General features: G+C 46.5%; 1 protein-coding gene across 2 annotated transcripts; it reads left to right on the top strand.

The window, feature by feature from the left end:
• The first annotated feature begins 580 nt into the window (after positions 1-580).
• YBX2 (Y-box binding protein 2) lies at positions 581-13,966 on the top strand. Of its 2 annotated transcripts, XM_042477372.1 has the most exons (10): positions 581-993; positions 3,874-3,937; positions 6,078-6,111; positions 7,227-7,316; positions 7,408-7,701; positions 8,759-8,871; positions 9,837-10,011; positions 11,392-11,571; positions 12,083-12,175; positions 13,631-13,966. In XM_042477372.1, the coding sequence occupies exons 1-9, from the start codon at positions 786-788 to the stop codon at positions 12,131-12,133; spliced, it is 1,209 nt and encodes a 402-aa protein (XP_042333306.1). In that variant the 5' UTR covers positions 581-785; the 3' UTR covers positions 12,134-12,175; positions 13,631-13,966. The 2 variants fall into 2 exon arrangements, with proteins under 2 accessions (XP_042333306.1, XP_042333307.1); XM_042477373.1 differs by lacking the exon at positions 11,392-11,571.
• Positions 13,967-18,629: the final 4,663 nt, after the last annotated feature.

Below are 18,629 nucleotides of genomic sequence, written 5' to 3'. Positions count from 1 at the left end.
ATTATTTTCTTATATCCCACATTTGTCCCAATACAGGGACTCAAGGCTGCCATGGCAGCTACAATTTGGGGACTACCAATCCCATCACCCAGCCCCCACTACAACTCCCATAAGCCCGCTATAATTTTTATTATCATCATTATTATTATATTTACTTGTATCCCGCCTTTCTCCCAATATATCGAGGCGGCCATCGCAGCCACAATGTGGGGACTACAAGTCCCATCACCCCCTACCATTATTATTATTATCATCATCATTATTAATATTACATTTTCTTTATTCTGCCTTTATATCCTGGAAGGAAGGATAGCAGTCCTGCAATTCCACCAACTAAAAAGAAAGAAAAGTAACTTCTTTCCTTTGGCAAAAGTAACTTCCCTTTCACTTTCGCTGCGGGGCCACCCACGTGGCGCGAGCGCACCTGAAGCCGGCTCCTGGCGCGCCTCAGCCAATAGGAGCGCGGCAGGGGCGTGGCTCCCACAGCGGAGGGGCGTGTCCGCGGCGCCTATAAAAACCCAGGTGAGTCGAAAGCGACGGAGCGGGCGGAGCGTTCTTCTGAGGCGTGGCGAGCGGCGGCGTCGCTGATTGGCCAGGATTGGCGCGTGGGCGGGCGCGCTCGAGGGAGGGGGCGGGGCAGAGGGAGTGAGAGAGACAGAGGGAGGCGAGCGGCCGTTGCTGATTGGGCGTTGGCGGCGCGAGGGAGTGTCCCGGGGTTCGACGGCACCAACGGACGGACGAAGGACGGGACGGGACGAGGCGGACGGACAGCGCCGGCGGAGGGGATGCTGAGCGAAGCGGAGAGCGGCGGCGGGGGCGGAGGGGGAGCCGTGACCGGAGGCCCCGGGGAGAGCCCCGCGGGGGAGCCCGCGGCCGGGGTGGCCAAGCCCTCAGCGCCCGCCGCCGCCGCCGCCGGAGGGGCACCTAGCAGCAGCAGCAGCAGCAACGCCGCACTCGCCGCTCCTCGGAGCCAGGCTGCCAAGCGCGTTTTAGGTGAGGGGCGGGGCCTATGAGAGGGTGGGAGGGGCTCGCTCAGGGCGCTTAGGCGAAACCGCTTTCTCCCCCTCGAGGGGGCGGGGATTGGTGGGATTGGTGGGCGGGGCCTAGTAAGGTTGGTGGGCGGGGCCTGGACTCCAGGTGGGGAAACAGGGAGAATGACTGTCCTGAGTTGTCCTTTTTGAATTACTTTGGAAGCTGCCTTGGGTCCCACCCTTAAGAGAAAGGCGGCCTCCAAAAGCTTTGGTCAAAGGTTCTGGAGAGAGAGATTGCTCAGGGGGACTGCAGCTCCCAGCATCCTGAGTTCTTCTGCTAAGGACATAAAAGTTTTGGCCAAAACTTCTGGAAAGAGAGAAATTACTTTGGGGGGATTGCAGCTTCCAGCATCCTGAGTTCTTCTGTGAAGGTGGTTTTAAAGAAATTCATTTATTTGAGAAGCCACCTTGGATGCCACGCAAAGACAAAGGCGGTGTCCAAATGAAATACATGAATAAAGTCTTGGCCGCAATTTCTAGAGAGATTCCTATGGGGAGGACTGCAGCTCCCAGCATCCTGAAGTGTCCTGTTAAGGTGGGCTTTTTAAAAAGACAAATGCAGTGTCCAAATGAAATAAAGTCTCTGCCAAAATTTTGAGAGAGACAGAGAGAGCTTACTTGGTGGACTGCAATTCCCATCATCCCAAGTTATCTTGTAAAGTGTTTTTTTCTTTAAAATTTGCTTTGAAAGCTGCGTTGGGTCCCACATTAAGAGAAAGCCGGCGTCCAAATGAAATGAAATAAGTTTTGGCCAAAACTGGGAGGGGGGTTTTCTTTGGGAGGACTGCAGCTCCCAGCATCCTGAAATTGCTCTGGAAGTAGCCTTGAGACCCCCAGAAAGAGAATGGTGTCCTGTTAAATAAATACTGTAAATAAAATATCTGCCCAAATTTCTGTGGAGGAAGAGAGAGAGATTACTTTGGGGGACTACCGCTCTCAGCATCCTGAGCTAATTAAAGGAAAGTAGTTACAGTCCTGTCCTTTCCTGCCTGGCTCTTTAACTGAAGGCGCCACCGGGATTTGCACCCAGGACCTTCTGGGAGGGCATGCGCTCTGCACCACTGAGCTACCCTTCCTCTTTCTCCTATGGGAGAATATTCCTAGAGCTTTGGGGAAAATGCTAGCTGTGCACTTCCCCTCCTTGCTAGGGCTGCAGCCACATTGGAGAAATAACCTAGTTTGGCACCACTTTAACTGCCCTGGCTCAAGACTATGGAATTCTAGGAGTTGGAGTTGTGGGTGGGCTGAGCTCCACTCTGGGCCCACCCACAACAAACTCCAACTCCCAGAATTCCATAGCCTTGAGCCAGAAAAGAGTCAAAGCAGTGCCAGACCAGGTTATTTCTCCAATGTGGATGCAGCCATACTGTAACTGAGTTTGCCAGGGGCTTTATTATTATTATTATTATTAACCTTTATTTATGAAGCGCTGAAAATTATGATGCCTAGTACCAACCAAGCTGTGCCCCTGGCTTGGTGGACCGCTTACTCAGAGGTGCATCCTCTTTGCTGGAAGTCTCTGGCCTTACTATAGGGATCAAAAATCTCCCCCAAATTCCTGGACTGGCCCTTCTAGCCAAGTGCCACCCATACTTATTAGTTCTATGGCTAAGGGATGCCATGACGCCACCCCTTTCCTAGCCGGATTGGGCTGTGGCAACCGCATGCCGCGGCCCCCAATCCAGCCTTTCCTGGGAGCAAAAAGGAGCAATAGCAATGGCAGCTTCATTTATATACCGCTTCTTACTGAGCTAAGTAGTCTCTAAGGGGTTTACAACTGTAAGCTCATTGCCCCCAACAAGCTGGGTCCTTGACCCAGGTTATCAACCTGGGAAGGATGCAAGCCTGAGCTGAGCTTGAGCCCTTGGCTGGTATTGAACTTGCAACCTTATGATTTTGGTGAGTGGCTGCACCACCAGGGCGCCTTTTTTCGCCCTGGGAAGGGTGCAATAGCCACAGCACTGCGGCTCTACGGTGCTCTTTCAGCGCTGCATCATGCAGACAAAGTGCAGGAGGGGCGCCATTACGTCATACGCTGTTTGGAGCAACACACAGCATCATGATGCCCTGGGGCACGGTGTACATCATGTGGACACGATGCCCTGACTCCGTCCCCAGGCTGGCCTTAATGGCCGTTCTGAAGAGCCCCTAAGGTCCAACACACACTGCAGAAATAATCCATTTTGAGACCACTGTAACTGTCCTGGCTTGATACTAGGGTATACTGGGAATTGTAGTTCCTTGTGGCACCAGAGCTCTCTGACAAGAAGGCTCAATGCCTCACAGAACTACAGTTCCCACAGTTCCATAGCATTGAGCCAGGACAGTGAAAGTGGTTTCAAAGTGGATTATTTCTGCAGTGTGCTTTGGAGCTCAGTCTCTCTGGTAAAGTCCCTTGTGGAACTGACTTGCTGCTCAAGAACGCAGTACGGCTTCAGTGAAAACCAGAGGAAGAAATGCTCAGTTCAGTTTTCAAGGACGGCATACAACAAACAATAAAAGGAATAGAATAGAACTGAGAAGTGGATTGAAAGAAATAGTGGTCTTTCTTTGAAAGCAGGTTTCTTGCTTTGGTCCCTTGAGCTGGACAATTTATGCAAGACAAGATGGGAACTATGAAGCCATGGACTGCAACTGCCAGCAGAACCAGTGGTGAGGAGTGTTGGGAATTGCAGTCCCTCAAGATCTCCATCCGCGTTGTCGGGTGGTGGAGTTAGGATGCTGAAGTGATTGAGGGGTCTGCTTAAAATTCAGGGGTTTTTCTGGGAGGGGGAAAGTTGGTGGTCTGTGTGCCTCTTGAGATTGTCACTGATGTTCTTTCTTCCTTGGCCATGGTTTGCAGCCACTCAGGTGCAAGGCACAGTGAAATGGTTCAACGTCCGCAATGGCTATGGATTTATAAACAGGTGAGCCCCCCATGTCCCAGAAAGCCTGGGGGATTCGGGAATCTCCTGAACCGGACTCTTCAGCCGTCCTGTGATGTCCGAAGCAGATGGGGTTGAATGCCAACTGCAAGTGAGGAAATGCAGAGCTTTTAGTCGGTTGCAATTTAACCCAAAGCCAGAAATCTGAATGTAATCTGTTCAGATGTCTGGGCTTAAATTAGCAGTGGGCAAAGCATGGTCCTCTGGATGTTGTTGAACCCAGCAGCCCTTACGCTTGGCTAGGCTGGGATAGGACTACTGGGAGTTGCAGTTCAGCCAGCTTTGGAGAACCATGTAATTCCCTTGCCTTGCCTTAAATCATACTGCTTAGATCCCTCTCATGTTCCCTTGGTACATTCCCATTTCTTTCAAATCTAAAGAGAGGGGCTAATGGCCCACACTTGACCAGAGGTTGTATGGTCAGTTCTGAGCATGGGGTGTAACTCTTCAATGAGGGGAAATGCACTTTGCACATGGTCAGATACAAATGCACTTGCTTTTAGAAGAGCTGGGCCCTTGTGAGCCTGGCATGGAGCTTAGCTTCAGATCTCTTTCTCATTGCCCCGCTTCCTCCTCGGGAGAAGCAACTGAGTCAGAAGAGCAAAGATTACTTTGACACCATGGCAGCTGGTCAGCTGAGCACCCGGCTGTGGTTCTTTTGCAGCAAAAGGTCCTTGGGCCCCACCCTAGATAACACCTGGGAAAGCCTTGAGCAAACTTAAGCAAGCTTCCCTGAAAATCAGCTTATAAATGAATGTACTGAAGCCCAAGCAGTTATATTAACAAGCCTGAATCCTTTGTGCATTTGATCCTTGAAATATAATACATTATTATTATTATTATTACCACCCTTTGTGTGATTTCAGAAATCTCAGCTAGTTAGTCAGATCTAATTTGCCATGGAGAAGTGTGGTGTCAGTGTGGCCGGTGCAAGTACTATAGCTGGTTAAGCCAAGCAATTCATCTTGGACAACTCCCAACAAGGCAGCTTAGGACTTGAGGTTCCTTATCCATTCTCTGTGGCTTGTGTTTTGATGCCTTCTTAGGGTGTCTGTATACAAAAGAAATGTGTTATAATAATAAATTTTATTTATATCCCACCTCTGTTTGGATCGAGGCGGCTTCCAATGAGAATAAAATACATTACAGAGTACAATAAAATACTAAATAAAACCCATTATTCCTCCCTCCAACACAGCACTTACAATTCCCAATTAATAATCATGATAAATAATATCCACTGATAAAATAACAGTAAGATGATTCAGTTCCAAGTTGAGAAGAATTAAACTTCTATCAGAGTTGTTTTTAATTTAGTTCTGCAGGGGGGAGGGATTAGACTGTCTGGTTCTTGCTGTTGTTGTTGTGTGCCTTCAGGTCATTTCTAACTTATGGCAACCCTATGTTCCTGGCAAAAGTTGTTCAGAGGGGGGTTGCCTTTGCCTCCCTCTGCGGCTGAGAGAGTGTGACTTGCCCTAAGTCACCCGGTGGGTTTCCATGCCTGAGCAAGGATTCAGTCCTTGGCCTCCAGACTCATAGTCCAGCACTCAAACTGCTGGTTCTCTGGTTCTTAACTACTCCTAAAATCCTCATCAGGTGCACTGAAGTTTACATTGTTCTCAAGTGCTTAAATAACCAGAAATATCTTAGGTTTAGCCTTGTGGACAACATGGCTGTATCTCTGTCCTGTATTACCTCCAGTTGATATTGGAGTGGAAATGAGCTGGATACTTAATTTAAAGAATTTAATTTAATTTAATTTAAAAATTTAATTTAATTTAATTTAAAGAGAAAGCAGCGCAGCTGGAAGGATAACATTCCTTAACTTAAGTCAGGTTGGCATGGAAGCATGGGAATCTGACTTGGCTTGTGGCTGTTGAGAATAACATGCCAATTGCAGAAGTGTCAGTGCCCTTCCAGCTGCTATTTATTGGTGATGGAAGAGGAGATGATTTTGACCAAAATTCAGGGAGATGAAAGTAGGGCTTGTGGATTTCATGAAGTCTCCCACATCCTCATAATTAGTTGCAAGTTCTTTTTAGAAAGGGACGTGTCTGACATGCGGACCCTCCACCTAGAAGTATGCTAAATTTGATATTTGCTTTTTCCCACCTCACTACAGGAATGATACCAAGGAGGATGTGTTTGTGCACCAGGTAAGACCCATATCTCCAGCAAAGTAATCAATTGCCATTTCTTCATCATACTCTAGGCTTATATCTCAGCCACCATACTCTCACTTCCTATTTTAAGGCAGAGCTGACAAGCAAAAGTCTGGGCTGGGGATTCTGGAAAGTCTTTCCACTAGAATCTGTTTGAATTCTATACTATAGCACCTGTAGGACTATCTGATACTGACTGCAAAGTCTCTCTTTGTCTATCGGAGGAAATCCAGGCCCCATTATATATGCATTTAGCTTAAGGATGCAGTGCTGTCCCTGTTAATTTGGAGGGATAAGTTGACCAACAGGTGTGCAACTCTAAGTTGAGAGCGACACTAATATCTAGAAAATGGCCTTTTGAGAACTTAGAATCACTTTGTTCTCCATGGATTATTGTATTCTGTATGTAACCAGTAGGAAACGAGCCCCATGGAGCAAACTAATGGCCTATCTAAGCCGTATCTGGTTTTGTACAGTAGTCAATGAGATGCCTGTGGATTCTCTTTAGTTGGAGGTTTTTAAGCAGAGCTTGGATGGTCACCTCTCAGGGATGCTGTAACTGTTTGTTCCAGCACCAGCAAAAGACCTGGGGTCCTTTCTAACTCTGGTCTTATGCCATGAGGGTAATAGTTCTTTCCCATTCTGTGGTGCCCTACCACCTCTCATCCTGGGAATAATGTGTACCCACCATGACTAGAAAGTATTACTAGTGCTACACTCCTAAATTGGTCTTCTAAAAGCATCTTAAGATGCTGGCTGTCTTTAGTAGTAGTAGTGAAATCCATATCTCTCTATAAAGAAAATGCTTCCATTTGTCGATCCAAATCTTCATTGCTTGCTTCTGCAAAACAACCCTTGAAAGAACAGTCTCCCGTAGTTTGCAAATTGAACTGAGTAGGCATATTGTAGGAATCATAAGTACACAACCCAAGATTGTGCCATGCATAAGTGAATCCTATTCATAGTCCCAACTAGTGTAGATCAGATGAAATGTGGGTTTTTGGTCAGTGTTGACTCACAATTCAATAGTCATTTCAGAAGGAGAATTGGCATGACCGTGAGCATTCCACTGTGAACATAGTTGCTCATTCTTGTATTCTGTTTGCTAGACGGCGATCAAGAGAAACAATCCCCGTAAATTCCTCCGCAGCGTTGGAGATGGGGAAACGGTGGAGTTCGATGTGGTGGAAGGAGAGAAGGTAGTTTGTGGAGGAGACTGTAGCCCATCCTCGGCCAAGGCTGCATGGACCTTCTGTGAAGCTCATATATCTTCCTCCCCATCTTCTGCAGGGTGCCGAGGCAGCCAACGTAACTGGCCCGGGCGGTGTTCCTGTGAAGGGCAGCCGCTACGCTCCCAACCGTCGCCGTTTCCGCAGGTTCATTCCTCGGCCCCGGCAGGCCCAACAGCAGCAGGAAGCTACCCGGACAGAAGGGGCCGCCGAGACGGTCAGCGAAGGGGAGAGGGCTGATGATAATGTGCAGCAGCGCCCTCGGCGAAGGCGCCCTCCACCATTTTTCTTCCGCCGGAGATTTGTGCGGGGCCCTCGGGCTCAGGGCCAGCAGCAGCAGGTTCAGCCAGCAGACGTGAGTCCGGGAAGGAGGGCCAGGGGGTCAACTGGAGATGTGGTTTGTAGGGCAAGAGAAGCTGGGCATTTGGTCCCTTGCCAGACCCTGTGGGAGTTTAGCCCAGTTCTGTGTCACTTAAGGTCTCTTAAGGTGACTTCAAACACCTTGAACTCTCCCAAGTTTTGAGTTTGCACTTGGTGATCTGCATGTAGGATTTATCCATGCCTTTTCCTTGTTACATGTATTCAAGTTGTGTGTGTGTGTCTTATGGCGACTCCATGAATTTCATAGGGTTTTCTTAGGCTAAGAATATGCCGAGGTTGGTTTGCCAATACCTTCCTCTGCAATATAGCCTACAGTACTTGAGATTGATTGCCAGTCTCCCATGTAAATGCTAACCAGGACTGACCCTGCTTATCTCTCACAACCAGATGGGATCTGGTGCCTATAGGGTATTTAGGTCCACCTTCAAGTTAACTCTCACAACTGTCCTAGCATTTTCCTGACCAAATTTCTTCAGAGGAGATTTGTTGTTGCCACCTTATGAGGCTGAGAGAATAGTGTGACTTGCCCAATGGCACCAAGTGGGCTTCCATGGCTAAATGGCAATTTGAACCCTGGCCTCTTGGAGTCCTAGTCCAGCACTCAGACTACGACCCCATGCCAGCTCCCCTTTTCCTACCCAAAAGCAAATCTATAGACGAATATCCCTGTGCAAAATTCAGCCCCTTTGCTATAGTCTGGGCAGCAGCAAAAGTGGGGGTCTAGTTGGTCACTTATCACAAAAAAGTCCAGCAACATTTCTTGCACACAAACTCTTTTGTCCTCCCTGCAACCTCAGAAACCCCTTATGAACTGGCCATTACTCATCTGGGTCATGGAATTGAAAGTGACTTGAATTCACTTCCAACTATGCCCGGAGTGACAGTGTGGCCGGTGCAGGTGGGCAAGAGCCTCCGCTTGCTAAGGTTGGCCAGTCCTGCTGTAGATGCATTGTACTCTCGGATAGGTCTTTTCTGGCTTGAGCAAAGGCCTCTCTCTTGTGTATCTTGAGCAATGTGATCTTCTTCCCCAGGGCACTGAAAGCACAGATCCCAAAGATGTCACCCAGCCTGAGGGAGACCAGCAGCAGCAAATCCAGGCTGGGGAGAGAGCCCCAGCGCCTCGCTTCCGTCCCAGATACCGCAGGTAAAGTGGCCAGGAGCTCCTCACATTACTCTGCTGGGTAAAACAACAGAAGATACGTGGAATTTGCACAATTGGGTTATTAGGGAAGGCCGATTATTTATTATATTATTATTATTAGCTTTATTTATAAAGCGCCGTAAGTCTACACGGCGCTGTACAAAACCAAGGTTCTTTTCCTATTCTTCACTCGGCTGGTATACAGGACTGTATCTCCCACTCTCTCTGCAAGGAAAGGAAGAATTTTGGATGGAAAAAGGCAGGGGTGAGAAACATGTAGCTCTCAAGATTCTGTTGGACTTCAAGTCCCAGCAGCCCTTTCCAACACAGGCAGTGGGCAGGAATGCTGGGAATTACAGGCTGGCATAATCGGAGGTGGGGGGGCACTTGAATCCTGCTTCTGGAATTGCAGTTCTTGGTCTCCTTGGGTTCTGGTCTGACATAGAGCAGATTTTCTTTGGCGACAACCTCATAAACTGAGAGCAAAAGATGCACATTCAGTTTTAAAAGGGACTCTGTGCTCCAGCTCCTTCCCTCTTCTATTTTTAAGGTTTTTATTGTATCTTTCAATCAAATGGCCTTCAATACTACAAGGCTTGAGTGACCCCCTGGTCCTTCTCTTCCCCTGAATATGAATGGCTATAGTATATAAGTACTTATGGGTATATTTAATCTTGTATATAAATATTTAGACTAACATTTCGATTTTTAAATGGTGATGCTGCAAATCACCTCTTGCTTACCTCCAACCACTAGATCTCTTTTTGAAAAAAAATTGATTTGGAAGGTATTCAGACTTCAGGATTGGCAAATATATTGTGAATCTGGGGGGGAGGGACCACCAAGAACACAGCCATAGCTCACTTTGGCTCATGAAAGAATTGGGTCATTTGACTTGCATCACTTCTTGGCCAAGAGAAAAGAGATCATGAAAGATAATGCGTATCTTTTCTCTTTTGTTGGCCCAGACCATTCCGCCCCCGCCCACCACAGCAACCCACCACTGAAGGTGGCGATGGAGAAACAAAAGCGGCACAGGCCCCAGCAGACGGCATCCGTCCTGAGCCCCAGCGCCAGCGCAATCGGCCTTATTTCCAGCGCAGGCGCCAGCAAACGGCTGCAGCCCGCCAGACTGCAACTGAGGTAAGGCCCACGTGTTGCTGGGTAATGCTGTGGTACCAGACCAAGATCTGCCCACCTCTGTATGCTTGCAATTTGGCATTGCACGACTGCTGCTCAAAATCTGACTGGTTTTTCTGTCTGTCACCTTGGAACCTTGAAAACATGGGGCACGTCTTAAGAGGATGCAGCGGCTGAGATGCACAGGAGGTCTTATGACAGTAACTCGTCTAAATTGGTCTTGAGGGAAGGCAAAGAGGTCCCACATTGTAACCTGCAAATGATGAGCAAAGCCTCTAACTAGAAGGAACCTTGTCTATAGAAGCTCCCACAAGATGTACAGACCAGTGTGTTCTGTGAGGCTAGCCTATACACTTTCATCACTCAGACATGATTATATGACAGGAGTCTCCAAGATCCAGTGCTTTGGGCTTTCCAAGGTTTTGTGATAACTGTGGGATTTCAAGCTTCACATCAAATCTGTTAGAGTGAGGAGAGCTTCCTCTTTTCTCTCCAGTATTTATAGCCTTGCTTTCTACATAAAAGCTTTACCAGAAATTTAAATAGTGGCAATAGTCACTTTTTGTCCTTGTCTTGTTTACAGCAGTGGTGGGGAAATGAGTGCTCCAACAGCCCTTGAGCAACACCAAAATGCAAGCCTCCCCTTGGGCTATGTGGGGCAATTTCAGTATGTTTTGGGGGCCCCAATGGGCTTATTTAGGCCAAGAAGAGGCCTTTCTTTTCAAAGAAAAAGTTGGCTTCTGATTTCCTATTTTTTAAAAAAGTCTGTCCTGGATTTAAAACAGCTGTTTCCAAAAATGGCTTCATTGACCCCACCAGTTACTTCTAGGAACGGTCGGGGGGGGGGGGGGGGTGCGGTTGGGTTGGTTGGTTGAATTTTAAAAAATAAAAATTGCCAACATGCTGGAATGTTTTGAGCATTGGACTATGACTCAGGAGACTAGGGTTCAAATCCCAGCTCAGCCAGGGAAACCCATTGGGTGAACTTGGGCAAGTCCCACTCTCTCTGCCTCAGAGGAAGGCAAAAGCGAACCCCCTATGAACAAATCTTGCCAAGAAAACTCTGTGATAGGTTCACCTTAGGGTCATCATAAATCAGAAATGACTTCAAGGCAGACAACAATGACAGTTGCCCCAATGGGCCCAAGGTACAGCCCTGCAAGGTCCTGGGAGGAGAGTCAAAAAGGCTTCCCCCTTGCAGTTGCCTCATTCATGAGAACTGTGTGATGAGGAGGATAATTGTCCATGGCCAGCAGTGCCCATAATCTCTCAGGGAGCCTCACGCAAGCCTTTGCCCATGTGCCAAGTACCTTTTTAAAAATGCATCCTTCTCAACCCAGAGCTCCAAACCCGGAACCTAACCAGCCTTCTCTTCCATCCCAGGCTACCACAGCTGCCAAAGAGCCACCTGCTTCAAGCTCTGCCGCCGCTGGCGGAGACACCCCTGCCACTAGCACTCCTACAATGGCTCAAGAAGCAGTGGTGGAAGCCAGCAAGCCAGCTTCCCCAGCCCAGGAGAACCCCTCCCAGCCACTGCCAGAAATCCAGCAACAGCTTGTGGATGTAAGTGGAGGCTGATATGGTTGAAGGCTATTCTCCCCATCCCATTCCTCCAAGGGGCTCTTAGAGAGTTGCATCACTGGGAGAAATTATGGAAGCAAGTCAGTGAGTTGGATGGTACTTTCCACCTACAGTAGTGGCATAATTCTACTGTATTCCTGTACAAAATGTTTTCAGAGAAAACTTCATGATCAGTGGTTCCCAAACTCAGGTCTTCTAGGTTTTTTAAACTTCAGCTCCCAGAATCCCTGACCATTGACCAAGAGAGTTGAGGCTTCTTTGAGCTGAAGTCCAAAACAACTGGAAGACCAGAGTTTGGGAATCACTGGAGATGCTAATAATAGGTCTTTTTCTGGGGCCCTGTTGTATCTCCGTTTGCCACAAGAGGTCTGCCTTGAGTTAAGCTTAGCCCTCTCAGATTCGCTGTAGTAGGTCTACTCTCAGTGACTTTGTTAGGAACCTGGCTTTCCAATAGTACATAAGCATGTGGTTCTCCTCCCTTCTCTCCCCGCAGATTTCAACACCTGAGCCTGGGGGAGAGCTGGCCCCAGCTGTACTGGCATGATGAATCTGCACACCGTGAGGGGATGCCAAGAGCTGTGATCTGGTAAGGATGCCTGGGTAGGAATGGGGTAATAGACATCTTTAAATATCTGAAGGGCTGTCACATAGAAGAGGGAGGGAATTGCTTTGCTGATGCTTCCATGGGTAGGACCTGAACCAAAGACTTCAGATTACAAGAAAGGGAGGGAGAACCTCCTGACTGTGAGAGCTGTCATGCCAGTGGAATATAGACTCCCTTGAGAGATGGAGCTGCTCTTTCCTGGAGATGACCACTTGCCAGGAAAGTGGCTGCTTTGCATTCCTGAACTCTCAGGGGGTTAGAGTAGATGGTCTCAAGAAGTACTTCCAATGTGATGGTTCTACGTATGTGAAGTATATAGTCTGTGGCCTTTATTCTTTGTTGAAATTGCATATATACCCTGCCTTTCCTTCAAAGATTTCAAGTCGGTAGATGTCGTCCCTGTTCTGCTTTTGTCTTTGCAGCTATGCTGCAACTGAAAAAGAGGATGATTAGCCCGACTTCCATTAATAAATGGTACTTTTCAAACCAGAACTTGGGAAAGTCTGCTTCTCATGGCTGTAACTCTTAAGGATTCTCCATCAGCATGGCCTTGGCTGGCTGGCTGGTTGTGAAAGCCAGGGAGGAGGAAAAGTAGACTTTTCCAAGTAACTCTGGCAATATGGAACATGCATTTGAAATTCAGTTTTGCTAGAAATGTCTTTGGTTTTCAGACTGATTTTCAGTCCTTGCTAAACCTGGTACTGTACACTTACGGAATTTAGGACTCCTGTGCAGATGGTACAGGTTTTCTTCTTCTTAGTGAGATTCTAATTTGTTACCCCATAATGCCTTGTTGGTCGGGGGTTCAGAAGTGACATGTTTGTGAAGATGGGTAAGAATGCCTGCTGGGTCCTGTCTTGATTGTTAGCCTTTTCTGAGAAAACCTTGATGGCACTTAGAGGTCCAGAGCAAAAGCGGGAGAAGCTATACCTGATAAACTTTTCATTCAGCCATGACTGATAAAATGTAATAACTTTGCAGCAAGAAGAACCTTTGAAACCTGGTAACTAACAAGTGTAGCATGCTTCATATAGGCTGCATCCACCACTGCAGTTTGACAATGTTTTAAGTGCTGTGAATCTGTGCTATGGAATTCTGGGAATTGTAGTTTGTTCTACAACTACTATTCCCAGAATTCCATACCATTGAGCCACGGCACTTAAAGCGATCTCAAACTAGATTATTTCTGCAGTGCGGATGCCGCCGTGGTGAAAGGACCTGTCTTGGAGGACAGGGGAACTTAGATTTCTTGCTAAAAGATCAGGTAGAACATCTGCCTCTCGCCATAAATCAGTTTTCAAAGGTTTTCTGAAATGGGAAGCCACACTTGTGTTCTTGTAGTGTAAACATATTTATGCCTTTGTTGCTACAGTTTACTATACAACTCCGTACTAGTTTCCACTCCACTGTCTGACTCCTTTTTTCCAATGCTCTCAGGTGTCCACAATGTGCCTGCAAACCCAAGTTACCTCATCCTGCACTTGAAGAGACCCCAAACTTCACCAGTACCCCCTTTGCTGCTGTTCAAGCCCTGAATGTGTAAAGTTAAAAAAATAACAAACCTGCGGGGGGAACTTGACCAAAAAAGAAAAGTCACTTTGCTTTAAAATCCTTCTGAGGGGCTTGTCTTCCCCCTCCCACAGCTTTGCCAGTTTGAGAGAAAGAGACTGGTTGTTGAATCTTCAGTTAATTTTTTTCTCCCCCCCATTGTTGAGGAACACTCTGTGTGAACCATTGTGTGCAGTTTGGGCGTCAGTAAAAGATTTGCACAGATTTCTGTCTCAGCATCGTGTGTTTTGTCAAACCTTACTTTGAACAGCAGAGATGGGAGCTTTCCTTGCCATCTTTTACTCTGTGGCCCTTGCAGAATTCTCTTCACCTTCTCTCTAGGGATGAGTCCCAAAACCTGATCCACAATGTTTAAAATAGATTACTTGTATGGGGACACTGGTTGGCAACTCTGTGTTTGCTAAACAGGGGCAGGCAGACGGTTGATCTGGATCTACTGGTAGATTTCTGAATGACTGATAGACAGCAAGGCTTTCCAACCGCAGCAAGAAAATGGACCATTCTGCCCAGCATTATAATCCTGGGATTATTAATGAATGAATGTGTGGGACCTGTGTTCAGTTCTGGTACTCAAAACAAAATCTTCCTCTTTGGTTTTTCTGCGTCAGGTTCCAGCTGCATGAATGTCCACAGGGAGGGGTGTCTTCTAGTTTTTTAGGGTGTTTTAAAGATCCCAGCAACTAAAATCTATCCACCCCTGCTATGTGGAACACAACATCAACAATGTCTATTCCAAGTGGTCACAACTGAAGCTAGACGGGCAGCATGGAAATAAAAGATTTGCATTGGGTTGGGGGAAATACAATCCCCATCGCACAGTTCAATGAGACAAGTGCAGCTGGCAGGCTGTCTGTCTCATCTACACAAAGGATGATATCAAGGGTCTTATCTTTTCAAGGTGTGCAGCTGATTCTGAACAATCCCTGGAAGACTTCACTGATGAAATAGAGTGCCAGCCTGTTTGACCAAGGGACAGAAATGTTTCCTTGCCCTCTCTTGGTATGAATCCACAGGAAGGAAAGTGGTGATCTTGATGTGCTGACAGGCAAAAAGACATCAACCTGGTAGTACTTGCAACCCCGAATCAGAGCTTGACAGGAGTTGTTGGGTTTCCATTTTGTTTTTGGACTGTAGCTCCTAGGACTCTGCTAGCCGGTCTGGCTGCTAGATCCAGACATCTGTAATGTAGAAGAAAAAAAGTCCTCCCCTGAGCTCTTAAAATAAAAACTTGTTTCAAGTTGGGGTGTATCTAGGACCATCATGGTGTGATAGTTTGAGTCTGGTGCCAGCATTCCAAGAGACAAGGATACAAATCCTTGCTCAGCCACCAGAACCCACTGGCTGACTTTGGGCAAGTCTCCCAGCCTAAAAGGAAGCCAATGGCAAACCTCCACTGAAGAAAGCTTGCTGATAAGAAGACCCTAGGATACCATTTACATGAGTCCACTTGAAGGTATATAGCGAGTGCTCTCAACCAAAGTTACTTTAGCTTTTTCCTAATCGCAAACTCCTGTAATGGTGATCATACAGAATTTTGGCCAGTGTTAAAGGCCATACAGTGGGCCCTTGGTTTCCACTGGGGTTTGGTTCCATGACCCCTTGTGGATAATAAAATCCATGGATGCTCAAGTCCCATTAAATATAATGGAAAATAAAAGTGGTATCTCTAGTATTAAATGAAAAATCAAGTGTAAAGTCAAAGGCCTTCATAGCCGGCATGCATAGTTTTTTGTGGGTTTTTCAGGCTATGCGGCCATGTTCTAGCAGAGTTTCTTCCTGATGTTTCGCCTGTCAGGGATGATGGGAGTTGTAGCTCTTCACCTCTGGCTCGAACTCACCACCTGGTTGTGCACCGCGCTGACCAGTTTTGGCCAGTGGTTATAGCTTAGCAGAGTTACACAGAACAGGCTGAAGACCCCGACAAACTCTCCAAGCCTTCTCACTCTTGCTTCCACAGAAGTCTTCACCCTTCTTCAGGATCCAGCTGGTTCTTGTAGCTTCACCCAAGACACCAGACAACTCAGTAGTCTTATATAAAAGATCTACTTTATTCTACTATATACAGCTCCAAACTATCCAACACAACTATACACTACTCCTCACTCCTACTACTACCCACAAAATACATTGGGGTCTATAGTCATTTATAGTCAATGCAAGACACCACCCACTGTTGTCTGTTTCCACCCAGTAGGCGTGTACATCATTCTCATTGGTTCTCTTGGTCCATCCTACAATTAGTGATTTCATCATCTCAGCCTTGACCACTTAACAATATTCAGGTGTGTCCAATTATCCACTTGCATTTCTTGTCCTTGGCACTCAGGACTTGTTAATTGCTTTGCCATTTACACCTGTGTGGTTCTCAATTGGCTTCTGCTGAGTCACCCTGACTCTCACATACATGTTTTATTTCACTTACTGTATATCCCATGTTGCTTTTTTCTTGACATCGCCAGCATCTGTGGCTGGCATCTTCAGAGAAATCTTTGAAGATGCCAGCCACATGCTGGCGAAACATCAGGAAGAAACTGCTAGAACATGGCCGCATAGCTTGAAAAACCCACAAAAACCTATGAAAAATCAAGGTTTGCTATTTGGAATTTATACTTTTTTTGGATGCTTGAATCCATGGATAAAAAATCCATGGATAAGGCGGGCTGAGTTTACTTGGTGGAAAGTTAAAACTGCTGGTTTAAGAACAAACTGAGTCAACAGTGTGATGCAGCAACTAAAAAAGTCAGTATGGTCCTAGGCCACATGAATAGGAGTGTAGCGTCTTGCTCAAGAGAAGTCATAGTGCCACTCTAGTCTGCTTTGGTCAGGCCTCTTCTGGAATACTTTGTCCAGTTCTGGGCACCACAATTAAAAAAGGATGTTGAGAAACTGGAGCATGTCCACAGGACAGTGACCAACACGGTGAAAGGTCTGGAAACCAAGCGCTGTGGAGAGTGGCTTAGGGAGCTGCGTATGTTTAGCCTGGAGAAGGGAAGGTTAAGCTTGGGGTGACATGATTATGTTTAAATATTTGAAGGGATGTCATAGTAAGGATGAAGCAAGCTTGTTTTCTGCTGCTCCAGAGACGAGGGCATGGAGCAATAGAGTCAAGCTACAGGAAAGGAGGTTCCAGCTCAACATTCAGAAGAACCGTCTGACAGTATAAACTGTGTGACAGCAGAAGACACTCCCTCAAAGTGAGGTGGAGCCTCCTCCTTTGAAGACTCTCATTTGTTGGGGCTGCTTGGATTGTGCATTCCTGCATGGCAAAGTGGGGTTGGACTGGATGACTGTTGTGGTCTCTTCTAAGTATTAAATGCTGGGAATGGACCAAAGCTCAGGGCATATTGTTGCGTGAAAACAGTCCTAGGATGGAAAATGAAAGGGCCTCTGTTTGAGGTGGTCTCAAGTTGCTGATAGACGGAAATGAGAAAGAAGGGGCTGCAGAGGTTTGCCAGGTGTCCCTTATTATTAAGGGATGTTAGAAAACCAATCCCTTTAAGGAATGGCAGGTGTCCCTAATAACAGACATCACTTACTTGAGGGCTAAAAGGTTTTTCTTTTTATAGGAGATGAACACCCCCCCCCCAAAAAAAAACCCCAAATCCCATATTTTGGGATATCTGCCCTTCGTAAAGACAGAAATGCATGCACCATCTCTTTATGAATGTAGACAATATGCTAAATTTTATGGATTGATTCAGCTGCGCTCTTCAGAAAAGAGAGTGAAACAGCTAGTCTGCTAACACAGAAAAAGCCAGCCATCAGAGTGTTTTGAAGTTCCCTAGAAGAAACTTTTCTAAACTCAGAAACATACAAATAAGTTGGGAAGGAAGGCCCAGCTGTAAAGTTTAGGCAGAGTTGCTCTTAGCCAGGTAATAATTGCTGCACTTAATCACTGCAAACCTTTGATATCATTTCTCTCTTCTGTAGCGTAAAGGTGGGGAAATGTTGGAAAGGAAAGAAAGGCAAACAGCCTGCAGGATCAAAGCACACTTGCAACTCTGCTGTTTTGTGCGTCATTGTCTGTGTTTTTTTAAACTGGTTTATAACCGATGACAACAGATAGAATTTATGCAAAGTGAAGAACAATGGTATCATAGCTTGTTCTTTATATACAAATAAATTTTCTTTCTGATATACAAAACAGTCAACATGCACACACACAAACACACAGTCTCAAGACAGCATCTTCCCCTTACGAAATGAGCTGAAAATTTAAAAATCCATTGCAGGGTTCCATCCTCCTGAGCAATAAAATTCAATCTATTTTTTCCTCGCAATCTTTTGCTTATGGTTTTCAGTCACAGGTGGGAGACGCAAGAGAAATGTAATCCATCTGCTCCTGTTTCAAGACACAGGCGGGGAAACCTGTGGACCTTTGACTGCAACTCCCATCACCCCTCGCCACTGGCTATGCTGGGAACTGCAGTCTGACAACTTCTCGAAAGCCGCACAATTCCCAACCCTGGTTTCAAATGTTCCAATTGCAATGGTTCCAGAGAGAGGTTTGGAAAACTGTCACGGTGAAGAATTAATACAGAGAGATTGAAATCTAAAGCTAAATTCATGCTATATTTGTCTGGATTCTGAAGTGCAAGAAGACAATTTGGACTTTTGTCCTAAACCCAACCGTTTTGACTGGTGTTAGCTCCCGTATTTATGGCGCTGTGAATCCGTTTTGGGTTTTAGCCTGAGCTTTAAAGGAACTATCCAGATTGCTGGAAGCTAATGCCAAACCAGGATTAGCCCCTGAAAAGTTCAGGCTGGGCCTCTGCTGCAGCATTGAACCTATTGAATTGAATTGAATTTTCTAGGATTCCTAGACAAGAAATCCTAAGAAACTCAGCATTTTCCACAAAGCAGTCCT

This window comes from Sceloporus undulatus, chromosome 6, assembly GCF_019175285.1.
Source record: "Sceloporus undulatus isolate JIND9_A2432 ecotype Alabama chromosome 6, SceUnd_v1.1, whole genome shotgun sequence".
NCBI lineage: Eukaryota > Metazoa > Chordata > Lepidosauria > Squamata > Phrynosomatidae > Sceloporus > Sceloporus undulatus.
The sequence above is the reverse complement of the archived record's forward strand: the minus strand, read 5'-3'. Positions and strand labels throughout refer to the sequence as shown.

Bases quoted from the DNA above. Each gene is read 5' to 3' on its own strand.
- YBX2 (XM_042477372.1), top strand. From the start codon at position 786: ATGCTGAGCGAAGCGGAGAGCGGCGGCGGGGGCGGAGGGGGAGCCGTG. The intron at 6,112-7,226 runs GTAAGACCCATA...TCTGTTTGCTAG, and splicing joins AGGATGTGTTTGTGCACCAG to ACGGCGATCAAGAGAAACAA. The intron at 7,702-8,758 runs GTGAGTCCGGGA...CTTCTTCCCCAG, and splicing joins AGCAGGTTCAGCCAGCAGAC to GGCACTGAAAGCACAGATCC.